The sequence below is a fragment of the Leucoraja erinacea genome, chromosome 29, assembly GCF_028641065.1.
Source record: "Leucoraja erinacea ecotype New England chromosome 29, Leri_hhj_1, whole genome shotgun sequence".
Lineage (NCBI taxonomy): Eukaryota > Metazoa > Chordata > Chondrichthyes > Rajiformes > Rajidae > Leucoraja > Leucoraja erinaceus.
Window position 1 is genome coordinate 13,681,019 of NC_073405.1, and position 17,497 is coordinate 13,698,515.

The 17,497-nt window shown below is 45.9% G+C and overlaps 2 protein-coding genes across 3 annotated transcripts; one reads left to right on the top strand and one right to left on the bottom strand.

Annotated features, from left to right (window-relative positions):
* Window positions 1-692: 692 nt before the first annotated feature.
* tssk6 (testis-specific serine kinase 6) lies at window positions 693-2,931 on the bottom strand. The gene has a single exon (XM_055658660.1). It carries the CDS (start codon window positions 2,164-2,166, stop codon window positions 1,354-1,356), a length of 813 nt encoding a protein of 270 aa, XP_055514635.1. The 5' UTR covers window positions 2,167-2,931; the 3' UTR covers window positions 693-1,353.
* A 1,256-nt stretch (window positions 2,932-4,187) lies between these two features.
* armc6 (armadillo repeat containing 6) lies at window positions 4,188-15,213 on the top strand. Of its 2 annotated transcripts, none has more exons than XM_055658661.1 (8): window positions 4,188-4,337; window positions 5,202-5,337; window positions 7,629-7,708; window positions 8,458-9,028; window positions 11,956-12,101; window positions 13,422-13,553; window positions 13,922-14,059; window positions 14,620-15,213. In XM_055658661.1, the coding sequence occupies exons 2-8, from the start codon at window positions 5,217-5,219 to the stop codon at window positions 14,830-14,832; spliced, it is 1,401 nt and encodes a 466-aa protein (XP_055514636.1). In that variant the 5' UTR covers window positions 4,188-4,337; window positions 5,202-5,216; the 3' UTR covers window positions 14,833-15,213. The 2 variants fall into 2 exon arrangements, with proteins under 2 accessions (XP_055514636.1, XP_055514637.1); XM_055658662.1 differs by lacking the exon at window positions 4,188-4,337 and adding an exon at window positions 4,971-5,112.
* Window positions 15,214-17,497: the final 2,284 nt, after the last annotated feature.

Consider the following 17,497-nt stretch of genomic DNA (forward strand, 5'->3'; position numbering starts at 1 on the left):
AATATCTACGGCAGAGGGGCCCACCTGAGGAAGGGCCATCTCGATGTCCCTCCACTGGCTAGTGTGGACACCCCTGGCTGCGAGGTTTTCCTCAGCATCTCTAGGACTGGCTCTCGGACAGACCGGCTGGAGTCCCCCAGAGATCTTAGGATTGGGCCTTTCAGCTCCTTATGTCTATGTAAACCAGAGATTGACTGCGTAGACATCTCCTACTTCCCTGCTCCTAGCCATGCATTTCATGGCTGCTCTGAGCTTACAATTACTTTCTGGTTTTCTGTTTCTACAAGCGTACTGGTAATGGAGGAAGATATACGACAATGGTGTTTAAGATGCTTTTAGATAGGGACTTGGATATGCAGGGAATGGAGAGATATTCAGGCAGAGGGTCTAACTTGCTATCATGTTCAACATGGGCATTGTGGACTGAAGTGCCTGCTTGACTCCCGAGGTCCAAACAGCAATAAACTCCATCGGGAACTCTGATGTCAAACTGATCCAGTCAGTGAGTGGGGCGAGTGTGGGATTCATCCCAAAGTGAGGGTCTAGAGAGAACAGCAGAGAGTGTAGAGTAGGAAGTAAGAACAAATATGGGAGAGAGAGGGATAGAAGGAAGATAGACACAAAAAGCTGGAATAACTCAGCGGGACAGTAACTCAGCATCTCCGGAGAGAAGGAAAGGGTGACGTTTTGGGTCGAGATGGTCTGAAGAAGGGTCTTGACCCAAAACATCACCCTTCTCTCAAGAGATGTTGCCTGTCCCGGTGAGTTACTCCAGCTTTTAGTGTCTCGGTTTAAACCAGCATCTGCAGTTCCTTCTTTCACGATGGAGAGAAGGAGATGGTTTAGAATTTAGTTCAGAGAAACGGCGTGGAAACAGGCCATACGGCCCATAGAATCTACACTGACCATCTGTTCACATTAGTTTTATGTCATCCCACCACTCCCTGAACACAGGAACAATTTCCAGAGGCTAACTAACCTACAAACCTGCACATCTTTGGGATGTGGGAGGAAACCAGAGCACCTGGAGGAAACCCACACCGTCACAGGGCGAATGTACAAACTCCACACAGACAGCACCCACTAGTCAGGATCGAACCTGGGTCTCTGGCGCTGTGAGGCAGCAGCTCTACCAGCTACACCACCGTACTGCCACGGCAATGAGGATCTGTGGGAAGAAAGCCCGGAGTCCACTCTACCGTTCCTTGGGAAGCGGTGTGTGCAATCAAAGTTTAATTACAACTTACAAAATAAGTTTGTTCACTTTCAAAGGTTTAATTGAGAATGGTTTAGATAGGTCGTTATGGTAACACTACGCGGAAATTAACAGTGGCTGCCCTCGGGGCTGTGCTCCTACTTGTTCTCTCTGATCCAGGCGTGCTTGATGATTTGGCTGGCCAACGGCCGTCCTGAGGGGCAGAACTGCAGCAGCTCTCTGATCAGTGCCTGGCATTTTTCCTCTAGTTGGATGCTTTCGGGGTAAACCACCCCCTTCTGCTGGCTCTTGGGCAACTTGCTGATGTTGGAGTCATCAAATGGCATGCAACCGGTCACGATCACGTAGAGGATGATCCCCAGGCTCCAGATGTCGTACTTCTTGGGGTCATAAGGCACGCCCATGAGGACCTCGGGGGGGGCGTAGGCAGCTGAGCCGCAGTAGGTGCTGCTGAGGTCAGGGTGGCCGTGAAGTTTCTTCCCGAATCCAAAGTCTGTGATCTTTACCTGCATCTCTTCGGTCAGCAAGATGTTCTCACACTTGAGGTCACGATGGACAATTTCGTGCTCGTGAAGGTACTTGACTGCGCAGGCGATCTGGGAGAAGAGGTGGCGGCCTTCGTTGCATGGAATGTGGCCTCTGTGCTGAATCAACTGCAGGAGATCGGTGGCAGCCTGCTCCATGACAATGTAGAGCTTCCCATTGCAAACCTCAATGAACTCATAGACCTGAACAATGTGAGGGTGTTTGATCCCTCTCAAGATGGCCAACTCCCTTGGCAGGAATTTATTCACAAAGTCCGGGGGAGCCTTCTTCCTGTCGACCACCTTTATAGCAACATTCTCCCTGTATTTCTTGGAACTGCCTACTTTAACTTTGGAGTAACTGCCTTCACCAATGGTCTTCCCTAGCTTATATCCTAACTCTGTCAGAAATGTGTCTCCAGACATGGTGCATGGCCATGTTTTTTTCCAATTTATTGCGAGGTAGCTGTATGTGTAAACCAGTTCACACCAGTGCTGTAATAATTTGCAATTGTGAAGTTTTTGAAGGCGTCATGAACCCTGCAGCCATTTATAGACGTGGCCATGGGAAACACATTTTGAAATCTGGAGAGAAGTCACATCTTTTCAGTTCTGAGAATCTCTGCAAGAATTGTCGTGATTGACGGGGAACTGGACCGGGAAGAATTGAACGATAAAGGAGCAATGTCTAAGAAGCTTTGCATTATTTTGTAGGCACACCAACCTCAGGGTGAATAAATAATCTGAGTTTATTTCTTTAATTATTTCTCCTGTTATATATCTGCATGATCTGCTCCACAGGTTAGTGGTTTTGTTCCACTGCTAATGATGTTTGATAACCAAATCTCAGCTCTCTGTAGACACCAGGTGACCTTGGTTTTGATGCTGGGGGTCAGACAGATCTGGTCACTGTGACATCACGGTTTGACAGGCAGGGTAGGGGAAGGTTACCTCATCAGCTGTGGGAAATCTGACGGTAACTTCACTGAGAGAAAAGCACAGGTCGTTGAGGAGGCACCGGAGAAGTATGGGTCTGACCATGGGCCTCCTATGTTCCCCAGGTGTGCACTTACAGTACAGGTATCCCCGCTTGGAATCAAGCTTGGAGAATCTTTGCAGAACACAAAGTGCTGGCGGAACTCAGTGGCTCAAGCAGCAGAAATGGACAGACAAGGTGTCAGGTTGGGACCTTTTTTCTGACAGATTGTACTAGGAGGGCAGTTGGGGGGGGGGGGGTGGCGGGGGGAGTTGGAAGAGGTGGGGACAGGACAAAGCATGGTAAGTGATAGGTGGATACAGGTGTGGGGCTAATTGGCAGATGGGTGGAATAAGTGACAAACGCCAAAGATGAAAATGAGACAAAAAGGTTTCAGATATGGAGATAACCGATCCTGGTTGGGCCTAAACTGGGAGGCCTGGAAGGTATTTGGAATTCATGTGGCCCTTCGAACCTACTCTGCTATCCAAAACAATCATGTCTGACCTTCTATCTCAGTGACCTTCTGCTTTCTCCCCATAAACCTCAATGTCTTTTGTACCAGGAAATTCATCTATCTCCATCTTAAATATATTTGAATTGTTTTATAAGTGTCACATGTATCAAGATCATGTGAAAATTTTGTTTGCATACTATCCAGTCGTCATATTATACACGAGTACGGTTAAGCTATACACAGGTACAACAGGTAGTGAAACAAGAAAATTACCAGGTTGCAGAATATAAAGTTATGGTGTTATGGCGTTAGTTATAGAGAAAAAGTGCACATGCAAATAGGTTGGAAGATCGGGACTACACCCTAGTTTAAGGAAGGACCATTCAGTATTCTTCTAATAGCGGGGGAAGATGTCACTGAGTCTTGTAGCGTGCACTTTGAAGCATTTGTATCTTCTGTCCGATGGGATAGGGGAGAAGATGGAATGACCAGGATGTTAGTGGCCCTTGATTATATTCCTGCTTTTATGAGGCAACATGAAGTATAGATGGAATTAATGGTGGGAATTCGAATCTGTGCAATGTACTGGACTACATCCACAACTCTATTCAATTTCTCATGGTCTTGGGCAGAACTCTTTGCTTTGCTTTATCTCCTCCATCCTCATCCCAGTTACTTTACTGCAGTCCCACCTGATTGTTGCAGGTCCACTTTAGAAAATAACAGCATAGAGTGTAAAAGGAATCAGGAGGCTTTTGCTTCTATCAGTTAGATTGTAAATGTATCCATGTTATGACACAGGAGTTACATTGCTAATCAATCTAGTTTTAATCTTGCAAACGGGGGGGGGGGGGGGGGGGGGGGGGCATGAGTGGAAAGGGTGTTTCTTTAAAGTTAAGTGAGACTACTTAATAGTTCAATATGATTCAATACTATCAATACTCACTGAGAATATCTGACTAGTTTTTGCATCGTTTTGTTTGCAATATGTTTTTATTCTAAGACAAAAAAAATACCGGAAGTGGGTGCGCAGGAAAAGGTTCCGTCTCGGTTAGGAATCAATCGGCGGCGTTGTCCTGGTAGCGGAAGCTCTGCGCTCGGGGGAAGGCGCGGCGGTGTCGAGCAAATATTATAGAGGAGCCCTCTAGGATCTTTGGTGTCGAGGTGGGTGGAGCGGGGCGGGGGATGGCGGCGACAACGGGAGTGGGGAGGGGGCGGCGAGGAGCGGGGTGATGGCGGAGTGCGAGGTGCGGCCTGGTGAGGGATGCTGCGGAGACGTTTTATCCGAACTGAAGCTGCTGCTGCTTCCCGGGGCCCAGGGTCCATCCCTCAGTCCCATCCACATCACGCAGCGTAAAACTATCGGCACAGAGATTCTCTTTCAATCCCATAGCATAAAACGATCGGTCGATGGGGCCCAGGGACCTCCGTCAATCGCATTCGCATCCCGCAGCGTAAAACTATCGGTCGATGGGACCTCAAGGACCTCCGTCAATCGCATTCGCATCTCTCTGCTGCAACCCGGTCAGGCCAATCTACTCACGATTGAAATGCTCCCTTCCCGGCGACATCCTGGACCTCCTCTGGTGCAGATATCCAGTGCAATCATATCCTTCCTATGGTGTGACGACCAGTACTGACAATGGCAGTGTCCACAACTCAATGTATAGGTTTTTGTTTATTATGTCATGTGTAATGAGACACAGTGAAAAGCATGCATACTATCCAGTCAATTCATGCTATATGTCAGCCCAATCAAGCCTTACGGTTATGCAACAGGGAAGGATAATATAGCGTTATAATCTTACAGGGAAAGTGTAGATTTAAAAAAGTGTAAATTCTGCAATGAGATAGATTGGGAGACTTGTACCACACCCTTAGATTATGAGAAGGTCCCATCATTAGTCTGATAACAGCAGGAGCTGATCCTGAATCTATGGTATGTGCTTTCAAGCTTTTGTATCTTCTACATGACAGGAGAGTTTCCTTCATATACATCTAACTTTACACTTTTGTCACTGCTGTTAGTGAGGTAGTGGAAAAATGGCGTGCAAACGGATTACTCAAGAGACCTTTGATAATGTTGTGCGAGAGAACATAATCGAGTTTGAGATGGAGCCAGAGGAGGCTTTGAAAGAAGCAATAGAACAGTTTGAATCACAAGGTATGTAGATCTGTTAATCATTGTTCTCTGTCGTTTTAATCCCTGCCCTGCTTTGAATAAATAAACACACACATTGGGTGTTCTGTTTGTAGACGCTGAACTCAGTGCAACAAAGCAACTCTCAGCCTGTCAGTGGCCTCCTGCGCTCTTACACTGAAACAGCACATCTTCCAGACAGGAAGGTTGCAGCCTTTGCAACTTTATATTGAATTCAACGAGTTTGGGGAACTCTGTTTCAGAATTATTCAGTTCTGCTAAGTTATCCATCTATATTATTGACTTACTAAAATGGCCTCCTTTACATCATTGACACCAAGTGTAGACTGGTCAACCATTTTGCCAAACACTTGCGCTCAGTACGCCAAGGTGTGTTGGATCTCCTATTTGCTAACCATATCACATACCCCTATCCTCCCTCTAGCTTTACATTTCACTCCTCTCTTTATCTAATGCTGTTTTGTCTCCTTTTCACCTCCAGCCTTTGTCACTGACCACCCATGTGCCAATCAAATAGCCCCCTTACTTGTACCACCTCTAACTTGCCAGGCTTTGCCACATCCCCAATTTCCCCCCCCCCCCACCATAGTCTCCTCTATTCTATCCGTCTGAAGAAAGGTCCCAATCCGAAAGTTCACCTATCCATGCTCATCTGAGATGCAGCCTGACCTGCTGAGTTATTCTATCTGAAGAAGGGTCTCAACCCGAAACGTCGCCTATTTCCTTCGCTGCATAGATGCTGCCTCACCCGCTGAGTTTCTCCAGCATTTTTATCTACCTTCGATTTTCCAGCATCTGCAGTTCCTTTTTAAACTGCTGAGTTATTCTAGTACTTTGTGTCCTGTGTAAATCAACATCTGCAGTTTCTTGTTTCTACACTTTGTTCAACTGTCCATTGGATGTTTTCTTCAGCAGCTTTTCACCCTGCCCTCGCCCTATCCGAAGCTCTCCAGAAATCCCACATCTGATTGTTTGGAAATCCAAATGGTGGGTTAGCTCTCACTCGTTGTGATCAGCCATGGAATGAGTTGTCCAGTCAAGTGAATTGTTTTCTGCTTATCAACATGCAAAGTACATTGCCAAATGTTATTTATTTTACACCATATCTGTAATTTTTCCTCTCACAAACTCGAGCCCTGCTTTCTGTGCTCCCACTCCTCCTCCTACCTTCTATTTTCTACTCCATTTTTTTTTAAAACTCACCTTTCTGTTTAACGGTGATGTTCTATTATTGGTTATAGGTTTCTGTTTCCCGCTCCCTTTAAACTCCATTTCCCACTCTCTTTAAACTAACCCAGTTTCTTATTTTCAAGCCCTGTTTAAATTCACCAGGTTCTCTTGCTGGTCCCATAAACTTGAGTCATGTCAAGTTGAGTTTATTATCCTATTCTAATTATGTTTTAAAATGTTGCTTGTGGCAGCATCACGTGTTTCTTTAGAATATTTATTGCTCTACTGTGTAACGGGCAGGTGGGACTAGTGTAGATGGGACATCGTGGTCGGCATAGGCATATTAGGCCGAAGAGCCTGTTTCCATGACTCTTTATAAAGGAAAGTGTCAGGATATTAATAGAACAAGCATTCAATATTTGGAAAAACAGATAATCCAACATCACCAAAAGCCCAAGTGTGTTAGGTTATTTATGTTTTCCCCTTGGTTCTGTCCAGCCCTATCTTCCATGTAACTGAAAACAAACTTGTTTTCTCATTCCTACTTTTGATGAATTAACTCCTCTTTCAGTCAATCAATGCTGCCTGAATTGCTGTGAGAGTATTTCCAGCATCATCTGTTTTTATTTCAGATTTCCATCATCTGCAATTTTTATTATTTTGATAAATGGCAGCAAAGTGGCGCAGCTGGTAGAACTGCTGCCTTGCTGCGCCAGAGACCCAGGTTTGATACCATCTTTGGGTGCTGTCTGTGTGCAGTTTGCGTATCCTCCCTGTGACCCAGTGGGTTTCGCCTGGGTACTGCGGTTTCCTCCCACAACCCAAAGACGTGCGGGTTTGTAGTTTAATCGGCTTCTGTAAAATGCCCCTTGTATGTAGGAAGTGGATGAGAAAGTGGGATAGCATAGAACCAGCGTGAACGGGTGATCGATGGTCGGCATGGACTGGTTGGGCCGAAGGGCCTGTTTGCATGCTGTATCTTTCAATCAATTCAATCAATCAATCAAAGCTTTCAATGTTTAGACTAAATGTTACGCATTGGGCCAGATACACATTGAAGTTGCTCAGTAAACTGTGCTAAAAAGCTTTACTTTCCTCCAGAATCTCTTTCCGTTTCCTTACAGGTGTCAATCTTTTCAATGTGGTGAAAACTGTGCAGAATTTCACAGCCGAAGGCAGCGACCCGAAGCACCAAGTCCTACAGGTAATGGAGTGTGCACAGGGCAGCAAGGTTCACGTCTACAGTAAATAATGATTTACAAAAAGATAAACCTTTCCTCTGCTAGATGTCTCCTGTGTTAATCATATCTCTTCTAAAAGTAAATTCCATTTGTTTGAAATATTTTTTTCACCTCAGACCCTGGAAATTCTGTTCTCTTCCCCCAACACCCCTCCCACCAGATGTCTGACCACCAGTCAGAGACACATAGGTAAAGCTTCCTCACCCAGCAACTATGTTGTCACTGGCCTAATCTGGATGTTGTGAGATGGCACCACAATGTGGCTACTCTGCGTGCTGTTCCAGAAAAGGATCTGTTGTATTTATGTATGTTATGATTGACTGGAGAACAAGGTGTGACAATAATAAAGTAAACTAAAAGGTCCATCTTCAACAATAGACCTTCATTGTGAAATACCTTTCCTCCTGTAACTTCTGAGCTCTCTGGTTCTGGCAGTGTATCCAGTCAATATGCGGCCTGGGTTGCTGATTATATCTCTCGCAATGGCAATCATACGACTCTGGTCACTCTTTGCCCTCCTCAGTGACCTTGTTGTCTTTAATGGGTGCTCTCAGAGAAGACTAAATCTTCTCTGCACTCTTTCCCGGTCTTAAGCCTTTCCAACTCCCTGCCTTATGTTCCTTAAAGATGCTGCTTTAACCTGACACAAAGTATGTCAAATGTTGCCCACAAGTTCCTTGAGAGTGCAATTTGAGATGTTGTGTTTTTGTAGGCTCTCGATGCACTTCAGAAAGCCCTGGATATCTTGGCTCTTGACGAAATGGGGGATCACTTGAGTAAATTCACCGAACAATGCAGTCTTGATTTTGCTCACCGCCACCTGGCGGCTGAAAAGTCCGCCTACGCCACGGTCCTGTCCTGCTGCAGAGCAATGATGGCCGATGGGCTTGGCCTGGTGAAGGGAGTCCAAGCCCTGGCGGCACTGCTAGACGGCCAACCGGACCTCCTTGACTCGGAGGGCAAGCACCTGCTCATCGAGATCCTGAAGCAGCACCGAGAACACGTGGAGCTGAACGCCACCACCATCCGCGCCATTCGCTACAGCTGCCTGAAGCATGAGCAGAACCGGCAAGACCTGGTGCAGTTCGGGGCACTGCCACTACTGACGGCTGCCATTGTGAATCACGGCACCAGCCCCAAAGTGGTCAGAGAGGCGGCTTTCGCCCTGAGGGTCATGACCTACGATGACGACATCCGGGTGCCCTTTGGCCGCTCCCACGATCACGCAAAGTTGATCGTGGTGGAGAACAATGGACTTCGGATCATCATCGAAGCTGCAAAAGGTACAAATGGATCCTCCCGCACTGTCCCACCAGTTAATCTACCAAAATTGTCACAAAAAATCTGCTAATTATTTGAGGAATATGCGTTTAGACATGGAATGTTTCCCTCTGCACAAAGAAGTGTTCCATCATACACAAAGAAAAGAACCAATAGGACACAAAGTGCTGGAGTAACTCAATGAGTCAGGCAGTATCTCTGGAGAATGTGGGTATGTGATGTTTTTTCAGATTGAAAAACTAACATCTGCATTTCCTTGTTTCTGCAAAAGAAGAAATACACAGGTTAAAACAGGTCTGCACATTGTTCCCATAAACAAAAACAGGTAAGGGATTGCATTAAATACAGAATAGTCGGAGTAAATGGGTCCTTTTCACAATGGCAGGCAGTGACTAGTGGGGTACCCCAAGGCTAGATTGGGGTTTTTGGATGTTTTAATCATAGAGTACTGTACTTGCAGGGGATTTAATAAGACCATTGAAACTTAATGCTAATGTTCAAACCCCAGCTATTTACAATATATATTAATGAAACTCTCAGGACCCAGGCCTGCTTGAAGGCAATATCTCCATACCTCAGTTTCCGGACAAGTGACCACTCAAGCTGGGGGGCAGTTCTTAGCTGTGAGGAGGATGCTAGAATTAATTTAATCGCATTACTGGTGATGTCTTGGGTTAGGCTGGGTCAGTGGGCAAATGTTCTGGCAGATGCAGTATCCAGTGGATAAAAAGTGAGGTTATCCATTTTGGCTTTGTCTTAAAAACAACTGAGGCAAGCAGTACCGGGTTACAAATAACATATTATCTAAATGGTGTGCCGATTGGGAAAGGGGGAGATGACAGCGGTAGACCTGGGTGTGTGCCAGAGTGGGTACACCAGGGTCATTGAAGGTAGGCATGCAGGTGCAGCAGGCAGTAAATAAAGCGAATGGTATGTTGGCATTCCTAGCAAAAGGATTTGAGTATAGGAGCAGGGAGGTTCTGCTGCAGTTCGATAGATAGCCTTTTATCTATCTATCTAAAAAAAAAGTTGTACAGGGTCTTGGTGAGACCACACCTGGAGTATTGCGTACAGTTTTGGTCTCCAAATCTGAGGAAGGACATTATTGCCATAGAGAAAGATAACACCATTGGTGTGCAAAACTTGTTTGCTTCATGACTGTAATTATTTTTCCATTTTTTGCAGAAATCCAGCGTCCTCAGTGAGCAGACGACTTGCAGTCAGACGGTTCACCAGGTCTGAATTGATTCCCGATTCCATCGATCATCAGGACACAGTCCCTTCCATCCAGAAGAAAGAGAGCAGGGATAGACTTGGTTTGATACTCTCTAGAATTTAGAAGATTGAGAGGGGATACAGATAGAAACTTACAACATTTTGGGATTAAAAGCCAGGAGAATGGACAGGCTAGATGCAGGAATTTGTAATTGTTCCCGGTTTATGTTTGGGGAAGTGGCAGGACAAGGGGTATACTACAGCTTTGAAGGATAAGGGGGAAAGAAGGGTTCGAAAACCTAGATGAGAATAACTGCTGAGTTTTCACAGCACTTTGAGAGTGGTGAATCTCTGTTTGTTCAATTCTTTCTTGCCCACAGAGGGTAGGTTGAGGCTTCAGTTTTTCATTGGCTATATGTTAAAGAGGGAGTAATAGATGTGGCAATTCTCTCCGGTGTTAGAAACTAAGGGGATTACATAACTCTTTTTGTAGTACCCTTATTGGTGAAGGAAGGGCAGGTATGGGATACTGAGTTGGAAGATCAGCCATGATCATATTGAATGGTGGTGCAGGCTCGAAGGGCTGAATGGCCTACTCCTGCACCTAAATTTCTATGTTTCTATGTTTCTAAAACATTCCCCACACTCCTGTTATTCACTGCCAGGGCAGGCTCAACATTGACTAGACTTGGGAGATAAAAGAGAAGGTAAAATTGGGTTAAGCATAGAGTAAATCTCTCCACGCATCCTACTACTTAACCTGTGCTGTAACTGGACGGTGGCAGAGGGATTTAATAAGACCATTGAGGAAACTTAATGCTAATGTTCAAAGCATTAAGGCATTTCCCAGAATATGATCAATCTAACTGAATGAGAAAATACAAGCAGCTCCTATTAGATTTGGCATATATATAATCTCCACAAACAGGACTGCCTCAGCAGACTCCGCCTGCTCCTGTCTAACTCAACTAATCTACGCATACCTCAATTCTATCCTATCCTCCCTTGACAAGTCCCATCCCAGCCAACAATCAAGACACCTCGCACACGCCTACACACAGTTCTTAGTTGCTACTCGTATAATTAGAATTAATTTAATTCTAGCGAGATTACTGGTAATGTCTTGTGGAATTATTCTGACCTCATTGCCCAATGTCATCTGTGACCACACTCATTATCCAGCACAAGATTAGCAAAGCCTCAGCAACTTTCTCTCTGTATGGCTTTGTCTTATCATCTTATACATTCTACAACTGAGGCATCATAGTGTCTGTAGCCGGGTTACAAATAACATATTAATCTATGGATGTTTCCTGTGCATAAACTGATTGGCCTGTATAAGGGGGGCACAGTGACGCAGCTGGTAGAGCTGGCAGCTCAATGTGCCAGAGACCCGGGTTCCATCCTGTCCTAGGATGCTGTCTGTGAAGTTTGCATGTTCTTCCTGTGACTGCATTGGTTACCTCTGGGTATTCCAGTTTCCTCCCACATCCCAAAGACGTGCAGGTTTGGAGGCTAATTGGCCTCTAAATCGTCCCCTGTGTGTAGGGAGTGGATGAGAAAGTGTGATAACTTAGAACACGTGTGAATGGGTTATTGATGGGCGGAAGGGCCTGTTTCCATGCTGTATCTCTAAATTATGCATAACACGATGCATTGGTTGCAAAACATTGTGAAAGATGCTTCATGACTGTAATTATTTTTCCATTTTCAGTTTTTGCAGAAAATCCCAGCGTCCTCAGTGAGCTGTGCTCCACGGTGTCACGACTTGCAGTCAGGAACGAGTTCTGCCAGGACATTGTGGATCTGGGAGGTCTGAATTTCATGGTGACTCTACTGGCCGATTCCATCGATCATCGGGTACGGAACAGCCCCTTCCACTCCAGGGTGCTTACTCTAGGAGAGCAGGAAAAGAGGTGATATGATAGAATGCCTCAGAATTAAGCAAGGGTGTGAGAGGGTAGATACAGAGAGGGTGATTCTGTTTCTGGGATTAGCCAAAGCCAGGAGAATAGACAGCAGTCATTGATAAATCTGATTTGTAATTTGGGAGGGTTTATTTAACTTGGGGAATGGCTTTAAATGTAGGATATACTATGACAGTGATCATTTGAAATAAATATTCAATCCAATGAAGAAGGGTCTCGATCGGAAACTTCACCTATCCATGTTCTCCAGAGATGCTGCCTGACCTGCTGAGTTATTCCAGCACTTTGTGTCCTTTTGTGTATTAACCTTGTTTGTTCAGTCCTATGATCTTTCTTACCCAATGCTAATTTGTTTGTGGCTCAGGTAATAATTCAGACCGCTTCTGCTTTTTCATGTTGTAGTTTGTAGCTGTTAAAAGGAATTAATACAAGTTTGGCAATTCTCTCAGGTGTTAGAAACCTGGTTGGGGAAGGTTACAAATAACTCTTTTTGTAGTACCCTTATTGGTGAAGGAAGGGCATTCAGACTTTCGAGCACGTAATGTGGTGGTAATATGGTTAATCTTCTCTAGTGAGTTCAATGAACAAATTTCCCAAGTACAGCGTTACTTGAGGGGCATCGCAAGATTGCTTCATAGAAGGGGGTTAAACAGCGTTCTTTCGAAGGTAGTGGAAAGCGATGGGAAAAAGATGTTTGCAGAATGTGAGGGCATTTGGAAAATCTTTTGATGCTGGAGTAAGAGGAAAGGTTATGTGACTGGGCAGTAATTGAAATGCATGGCTGGAGTGGAGAAGAATGATTTGGATTTGAAATATTTGAAGTTGGCACTTTGAAAGAGAGGGAGGCACAGGTGGTGGCCCCTGAGTATGAGGAACTTTGGAGGGGAGAAGTTGTGATTCCATGTCTAGAACCAGAGGCCAATCCACAAACTACCTCCTCCTCCAGCAGTGTGGTCTGAGACTGTCAGGACATGGTTGACACTGGATTATCTGGGGGAATGCTTAACCACCAATCCATTTGAAGGGATACACTAGCCCCTGTTCAACAATGGTTGAAGTTGGTAACACATATTATATATGTGTGATAATGTACTGGCCCCTAATTGCCAGGCACAGTGTGCTCTTGCCGGCCACAGTATGCTCTACCACGGTGTCCCTGTCAAAGTGTAACTTGCACCATTATTCACTTATTGGTGTGCACCAATGTTGCAGAAATGTTTATTACTTTTCTGTCTCATCTCTCTAACTGCAGGAGCTGGTGAAGCAGGTGTTGGGTGCATTCCGAGCTATTGCAGGGAATGACGAGGTTAAAGATGTGATTGTCAACGCTGGTGGAACAGACCTGATTGTGTTAGCAATGAACCGTCACATGGGAAGCCCACAGGTACAGAACTGCAACAGAGGTGCGTGCAGCGGGGGAAGGATGCCTCAGCTCCCTTAATGTGAGGTTTTGGGAGGATCAAGATTATTTTCTCGCGATTATTCTAGCAGGCACACAGAACCATTCAACCACCAGAATGCCACTCCTCAGTACTGAGTTGCTGTTTGAGTATACTCCAAACACTCAGTCCAGGCCAATATGTTACTGATGTGAGGCGGTTTACTTTATGACTTCCCCAACACCTTTCAACGGTGTCAAAAATTGGAATATAGAATGACCATTCTGAAAGCTCTGAGACTTCCCCTGCTGCACTGACAAGGTGGCATGGAGAGGTAGAGGTGCAGCCGCTTACACTTCTCCCTTTGCTGCAGATCTGTGAGATGGGTTGTGCGGCCTTGGGAATGTTCGCATTGCGGAAGCCGGAAAACTGTCGGGTGATCATGGAAGACGGAGGTGCTATGATGGCACTGCAGGCAATGAAGTCCCATCCGGCGGAGCTGAACGTACAGGTATGGTGGCGGGAGGGGGAATGGGAGGAAGGCTGAGGATGATGGGGATGTGGCAACTGAGGGGGGTGGGATAAGAAGTAATTGGGAGGAAGGAAATAAAAGAATGGAATGCAGTGATAAAATGGCTGTAAGACGACATTGTTTTAGGTATGGGGACTGGAATAGGGGACGAGGGAATTGGCGAATGGATAGTCTGGTGGAGAGATTGGATCTGTGAAAGAGATTACAGTTGAATCTTGCATCGATATGGGGGGGGGGGGGGATAAGGATCAGGTGCAGACAGATGAGATTAGTAGACATTGGTGATGTTTCAGATCGGGGCCCTCTTTCAGATTAAACTGTCTGAAGAAGGGTCCTAACCCAAAACGTCGCCAATCTATATCTTCCAGAAATACTGCCTGACCCGCTGAGTTACCCCAACACTCTGACTGCTTTATAGTTTAATTGACTTGGCATCATGTTCGGCATGGACTTTATGGACCAATGGGTCTGTTCCTGTGCAGTACTGCACTATGATCTGTGAACCTCTCTCAGCGGTCACTGATGTTTTGTGTCTGCAGAAGCAGGCCTGCATGCTGCTCCGTAACCTGGTAGCACGGAACCCTGACTTCACGCCGCAGATCCTTGAGATGGGAGCAGAGGTACTGATACAACAGGCAAGGGCCACGCACGAGGAATGTGGAGACCTGGCCAAAGCTGCCTTGAGAGACCTCGGCTGCAAAGTGGTGTTTCAGGAGCCCTGGACAGGGCTTAAAGGTGCGATCGCCCGTTAACGTGCTCCAGAGAACACATTTGAACAAGCCAAGACACTATCTTGAGCTCAGATGAACATTGCTTGTTTTCCAACGTTTAACTTTTTGCTAACCATGTGGAGATCTCTGAGGTGATTGCTTTGTGGCAGTGAGTTAACATTAACCAGATACCACCTCCTCCCTGGACTCCCAAGTAAAAGGTGCTAGAAAGATACTTGGACACAGAACAAAGACTTTCCACCAAAATGAGCATGTTTGGAAGTTCACTCGGCTTCACAGGGAATACATTAATGGAAATGATTTTGTTTCACGGTGGTTTCAGCGGCAGAATGCAAAGTGTTTCAAGGAGAAGTGTTTCAGGATATTGTCCTCTACCTGTGGATATTAAAGCCTTTAATACCACTCTTGGTGCTTCTGTCTTGCAATCAGTCTTGCAAGGGAGAGGAGGGAGGGAGTGGGGAGGGAAGGAGGAGAGGGGAAAGAAGAGGGAGGGGAGGCATTGCTGGGAGATGAGGAGGAATGGAGGAAGATAGAGGTAGGAGGAGGGGGGGAGGGGAAGAGGGAGGGGGTGAGGGGAGGGAGCAGTGGAGGGTGGAGAGAGGGTGGATAATGGAGGAGGGGAGTAGGAGACTGAACAGGGAGAATGAGATGTGTTCACTCTGATCTTATATTTTACAAGTTATTGCCATTTTAAACTTTAAAAACGTCAGCCATGCCTGCGCAGTTGGGCGCTATGGGTGAGTGGTGGAATATTGCATTGGGGGTACAGGTCCAACTGGTCCGCACTTGGTCTAGTATATTACTAAAACTCTCATCTTGTTTGTAACTATATTTGTTTCTGAAACTGCAGAAAAACGGTACACGATAGCGTGACAATTTTAGGCCCACCTCACTCACCATTGTCCAGGGTGTGTAATAGCATTTTTCGTTCAGATTAATGTTATACTTTACAAGTTATTGACATTAATTTAACATTTAAAACTTAACTTAAAACAGCGCCCCCACTTGCCGACCGCGTCTGCGCAGTTCGGGGAGGGTTCCCGTGCGCGTCACAACCAGCCGTGCCTGCGCGGTTGGGGCCTTTTCGGATTTTCAGATCGCCATAATTTTCCCCCCTTTTGCCTGTATTTGCTGAGGCTTAGAAAGAGAGGTCAGGTGAATTAGTGGCTGTGGGATGGTGCAGGGAGTGGGCTTTAGTTTGCTGGATTATTGGGACATGTCTGGGGAAGGTGAGATCTGTACAAGCGGGATGGGTTTTCACTGTAACTGGAATGGGACCAACATCCTTGTTGGGAGGTTTGCTCATGCTGACGGGGTAGGTATAAACTGATTTGGCAGAGGAAGGGGGCTCGGGGAGATATTTGCACAGGGAGAGAGGAGGCATAGCCCAGTAGACGGAAGAAGTTCACATCAGGGGAATTTAGACCAAAGTTGCATCTGTTTTAATGCAAGGAGCCTATCTAGTAAGGTAGACAAACTCAAAACAGTAATTTATGTGGAAAAACAAAATATTGTTACCATGAGTGAGAACTGGTCGAAGTCGCTTTCTTTTGGTGGCAGTTCAGTGTCTCGGAGGATAACGTATTCAGATATTCAGAGGAGGTGGCATGGCACTGTGAGTCAACTAATGCATTTCTTTAATATTGAGAGAGGATATCCTCAAACTCAAATGAAGACATATGGGTAGTGAGTAAAAACAAAAGAGTGTTGTCACTTTGAAATGTTTTAACACCTTCCAACGGGCAAAAGAAGATAGAGGAACAAATATACAAAGAGATATCAGAGAGATGCTATAGGGAAATGGTCCCAGATACAAAGCCCGATGTCTGCAATGAGGTAGAGGTGAATCAGACAGTACCCTAGCTTATGGAAGGATGGTTCAGAAGCCTGATAATTGAGGGGATGAAGCTGTTCCTGACTCTGGTGTGCACACTTTCAAGCTTCTGTACCTGCTGCCCGATGGGAGCAGGGAGAAAGAATGACGGGTGGGAAAGGTCTTTGATTATTTTGGCAGAATGAAGTGTAGATGGAGTCAATGCTGGGAAGTCTGGTCTGTATGATGGACTGGGCTACATCCACAATTCTCCACAACGTCATGAGGTCCTGGGCTGAGCTGTTCCCAAACCAAGCTGTGATGCAACCTGTCAGTCGGAAGAAGGGTCTCGACCCTAAACGTCGCTCATTCCTTCTCCAGAGATGCTGCCTCACCCACTGAGTTACTCCAGCAATTTGTGTCTAGTAGTAGTAGGCCCTCCTCGGCCATGACTGACTATGGGTGATGCATCCTAGTTTGTCGGATGCAAGTCTGGGCGATGTCATATGGAGGACAGGCTGTTGCCCATGCAGCATGTCCCCTCTCTCCACGTCGCTGATCGATCCAAAGGAACAGTAGGGCCGTTACAGTTTGGCACCAGCACCGTCGCAGGAGTTGCCAGAGCGAGGTTGTAGACAACGACGAACTGCCTTAGGGACTCCCGACTCCGGATTTTCGTGAGGTTTACTCCTGGAGCCTTTTCCATGACTGGATATGGCCACAAGGCAGTGGAGGTTTTAAATCAGTTTTCCCTCTCCTAGATGGACTGCCTTCCCAGGCTGATGAGCCCCATCTGCCTTAGTAGACAGTAGCCCCTGTCTACCTTCGATTTAAACAAGCATCTGCAGGCTTTCTTACACTGACAGTATGCTT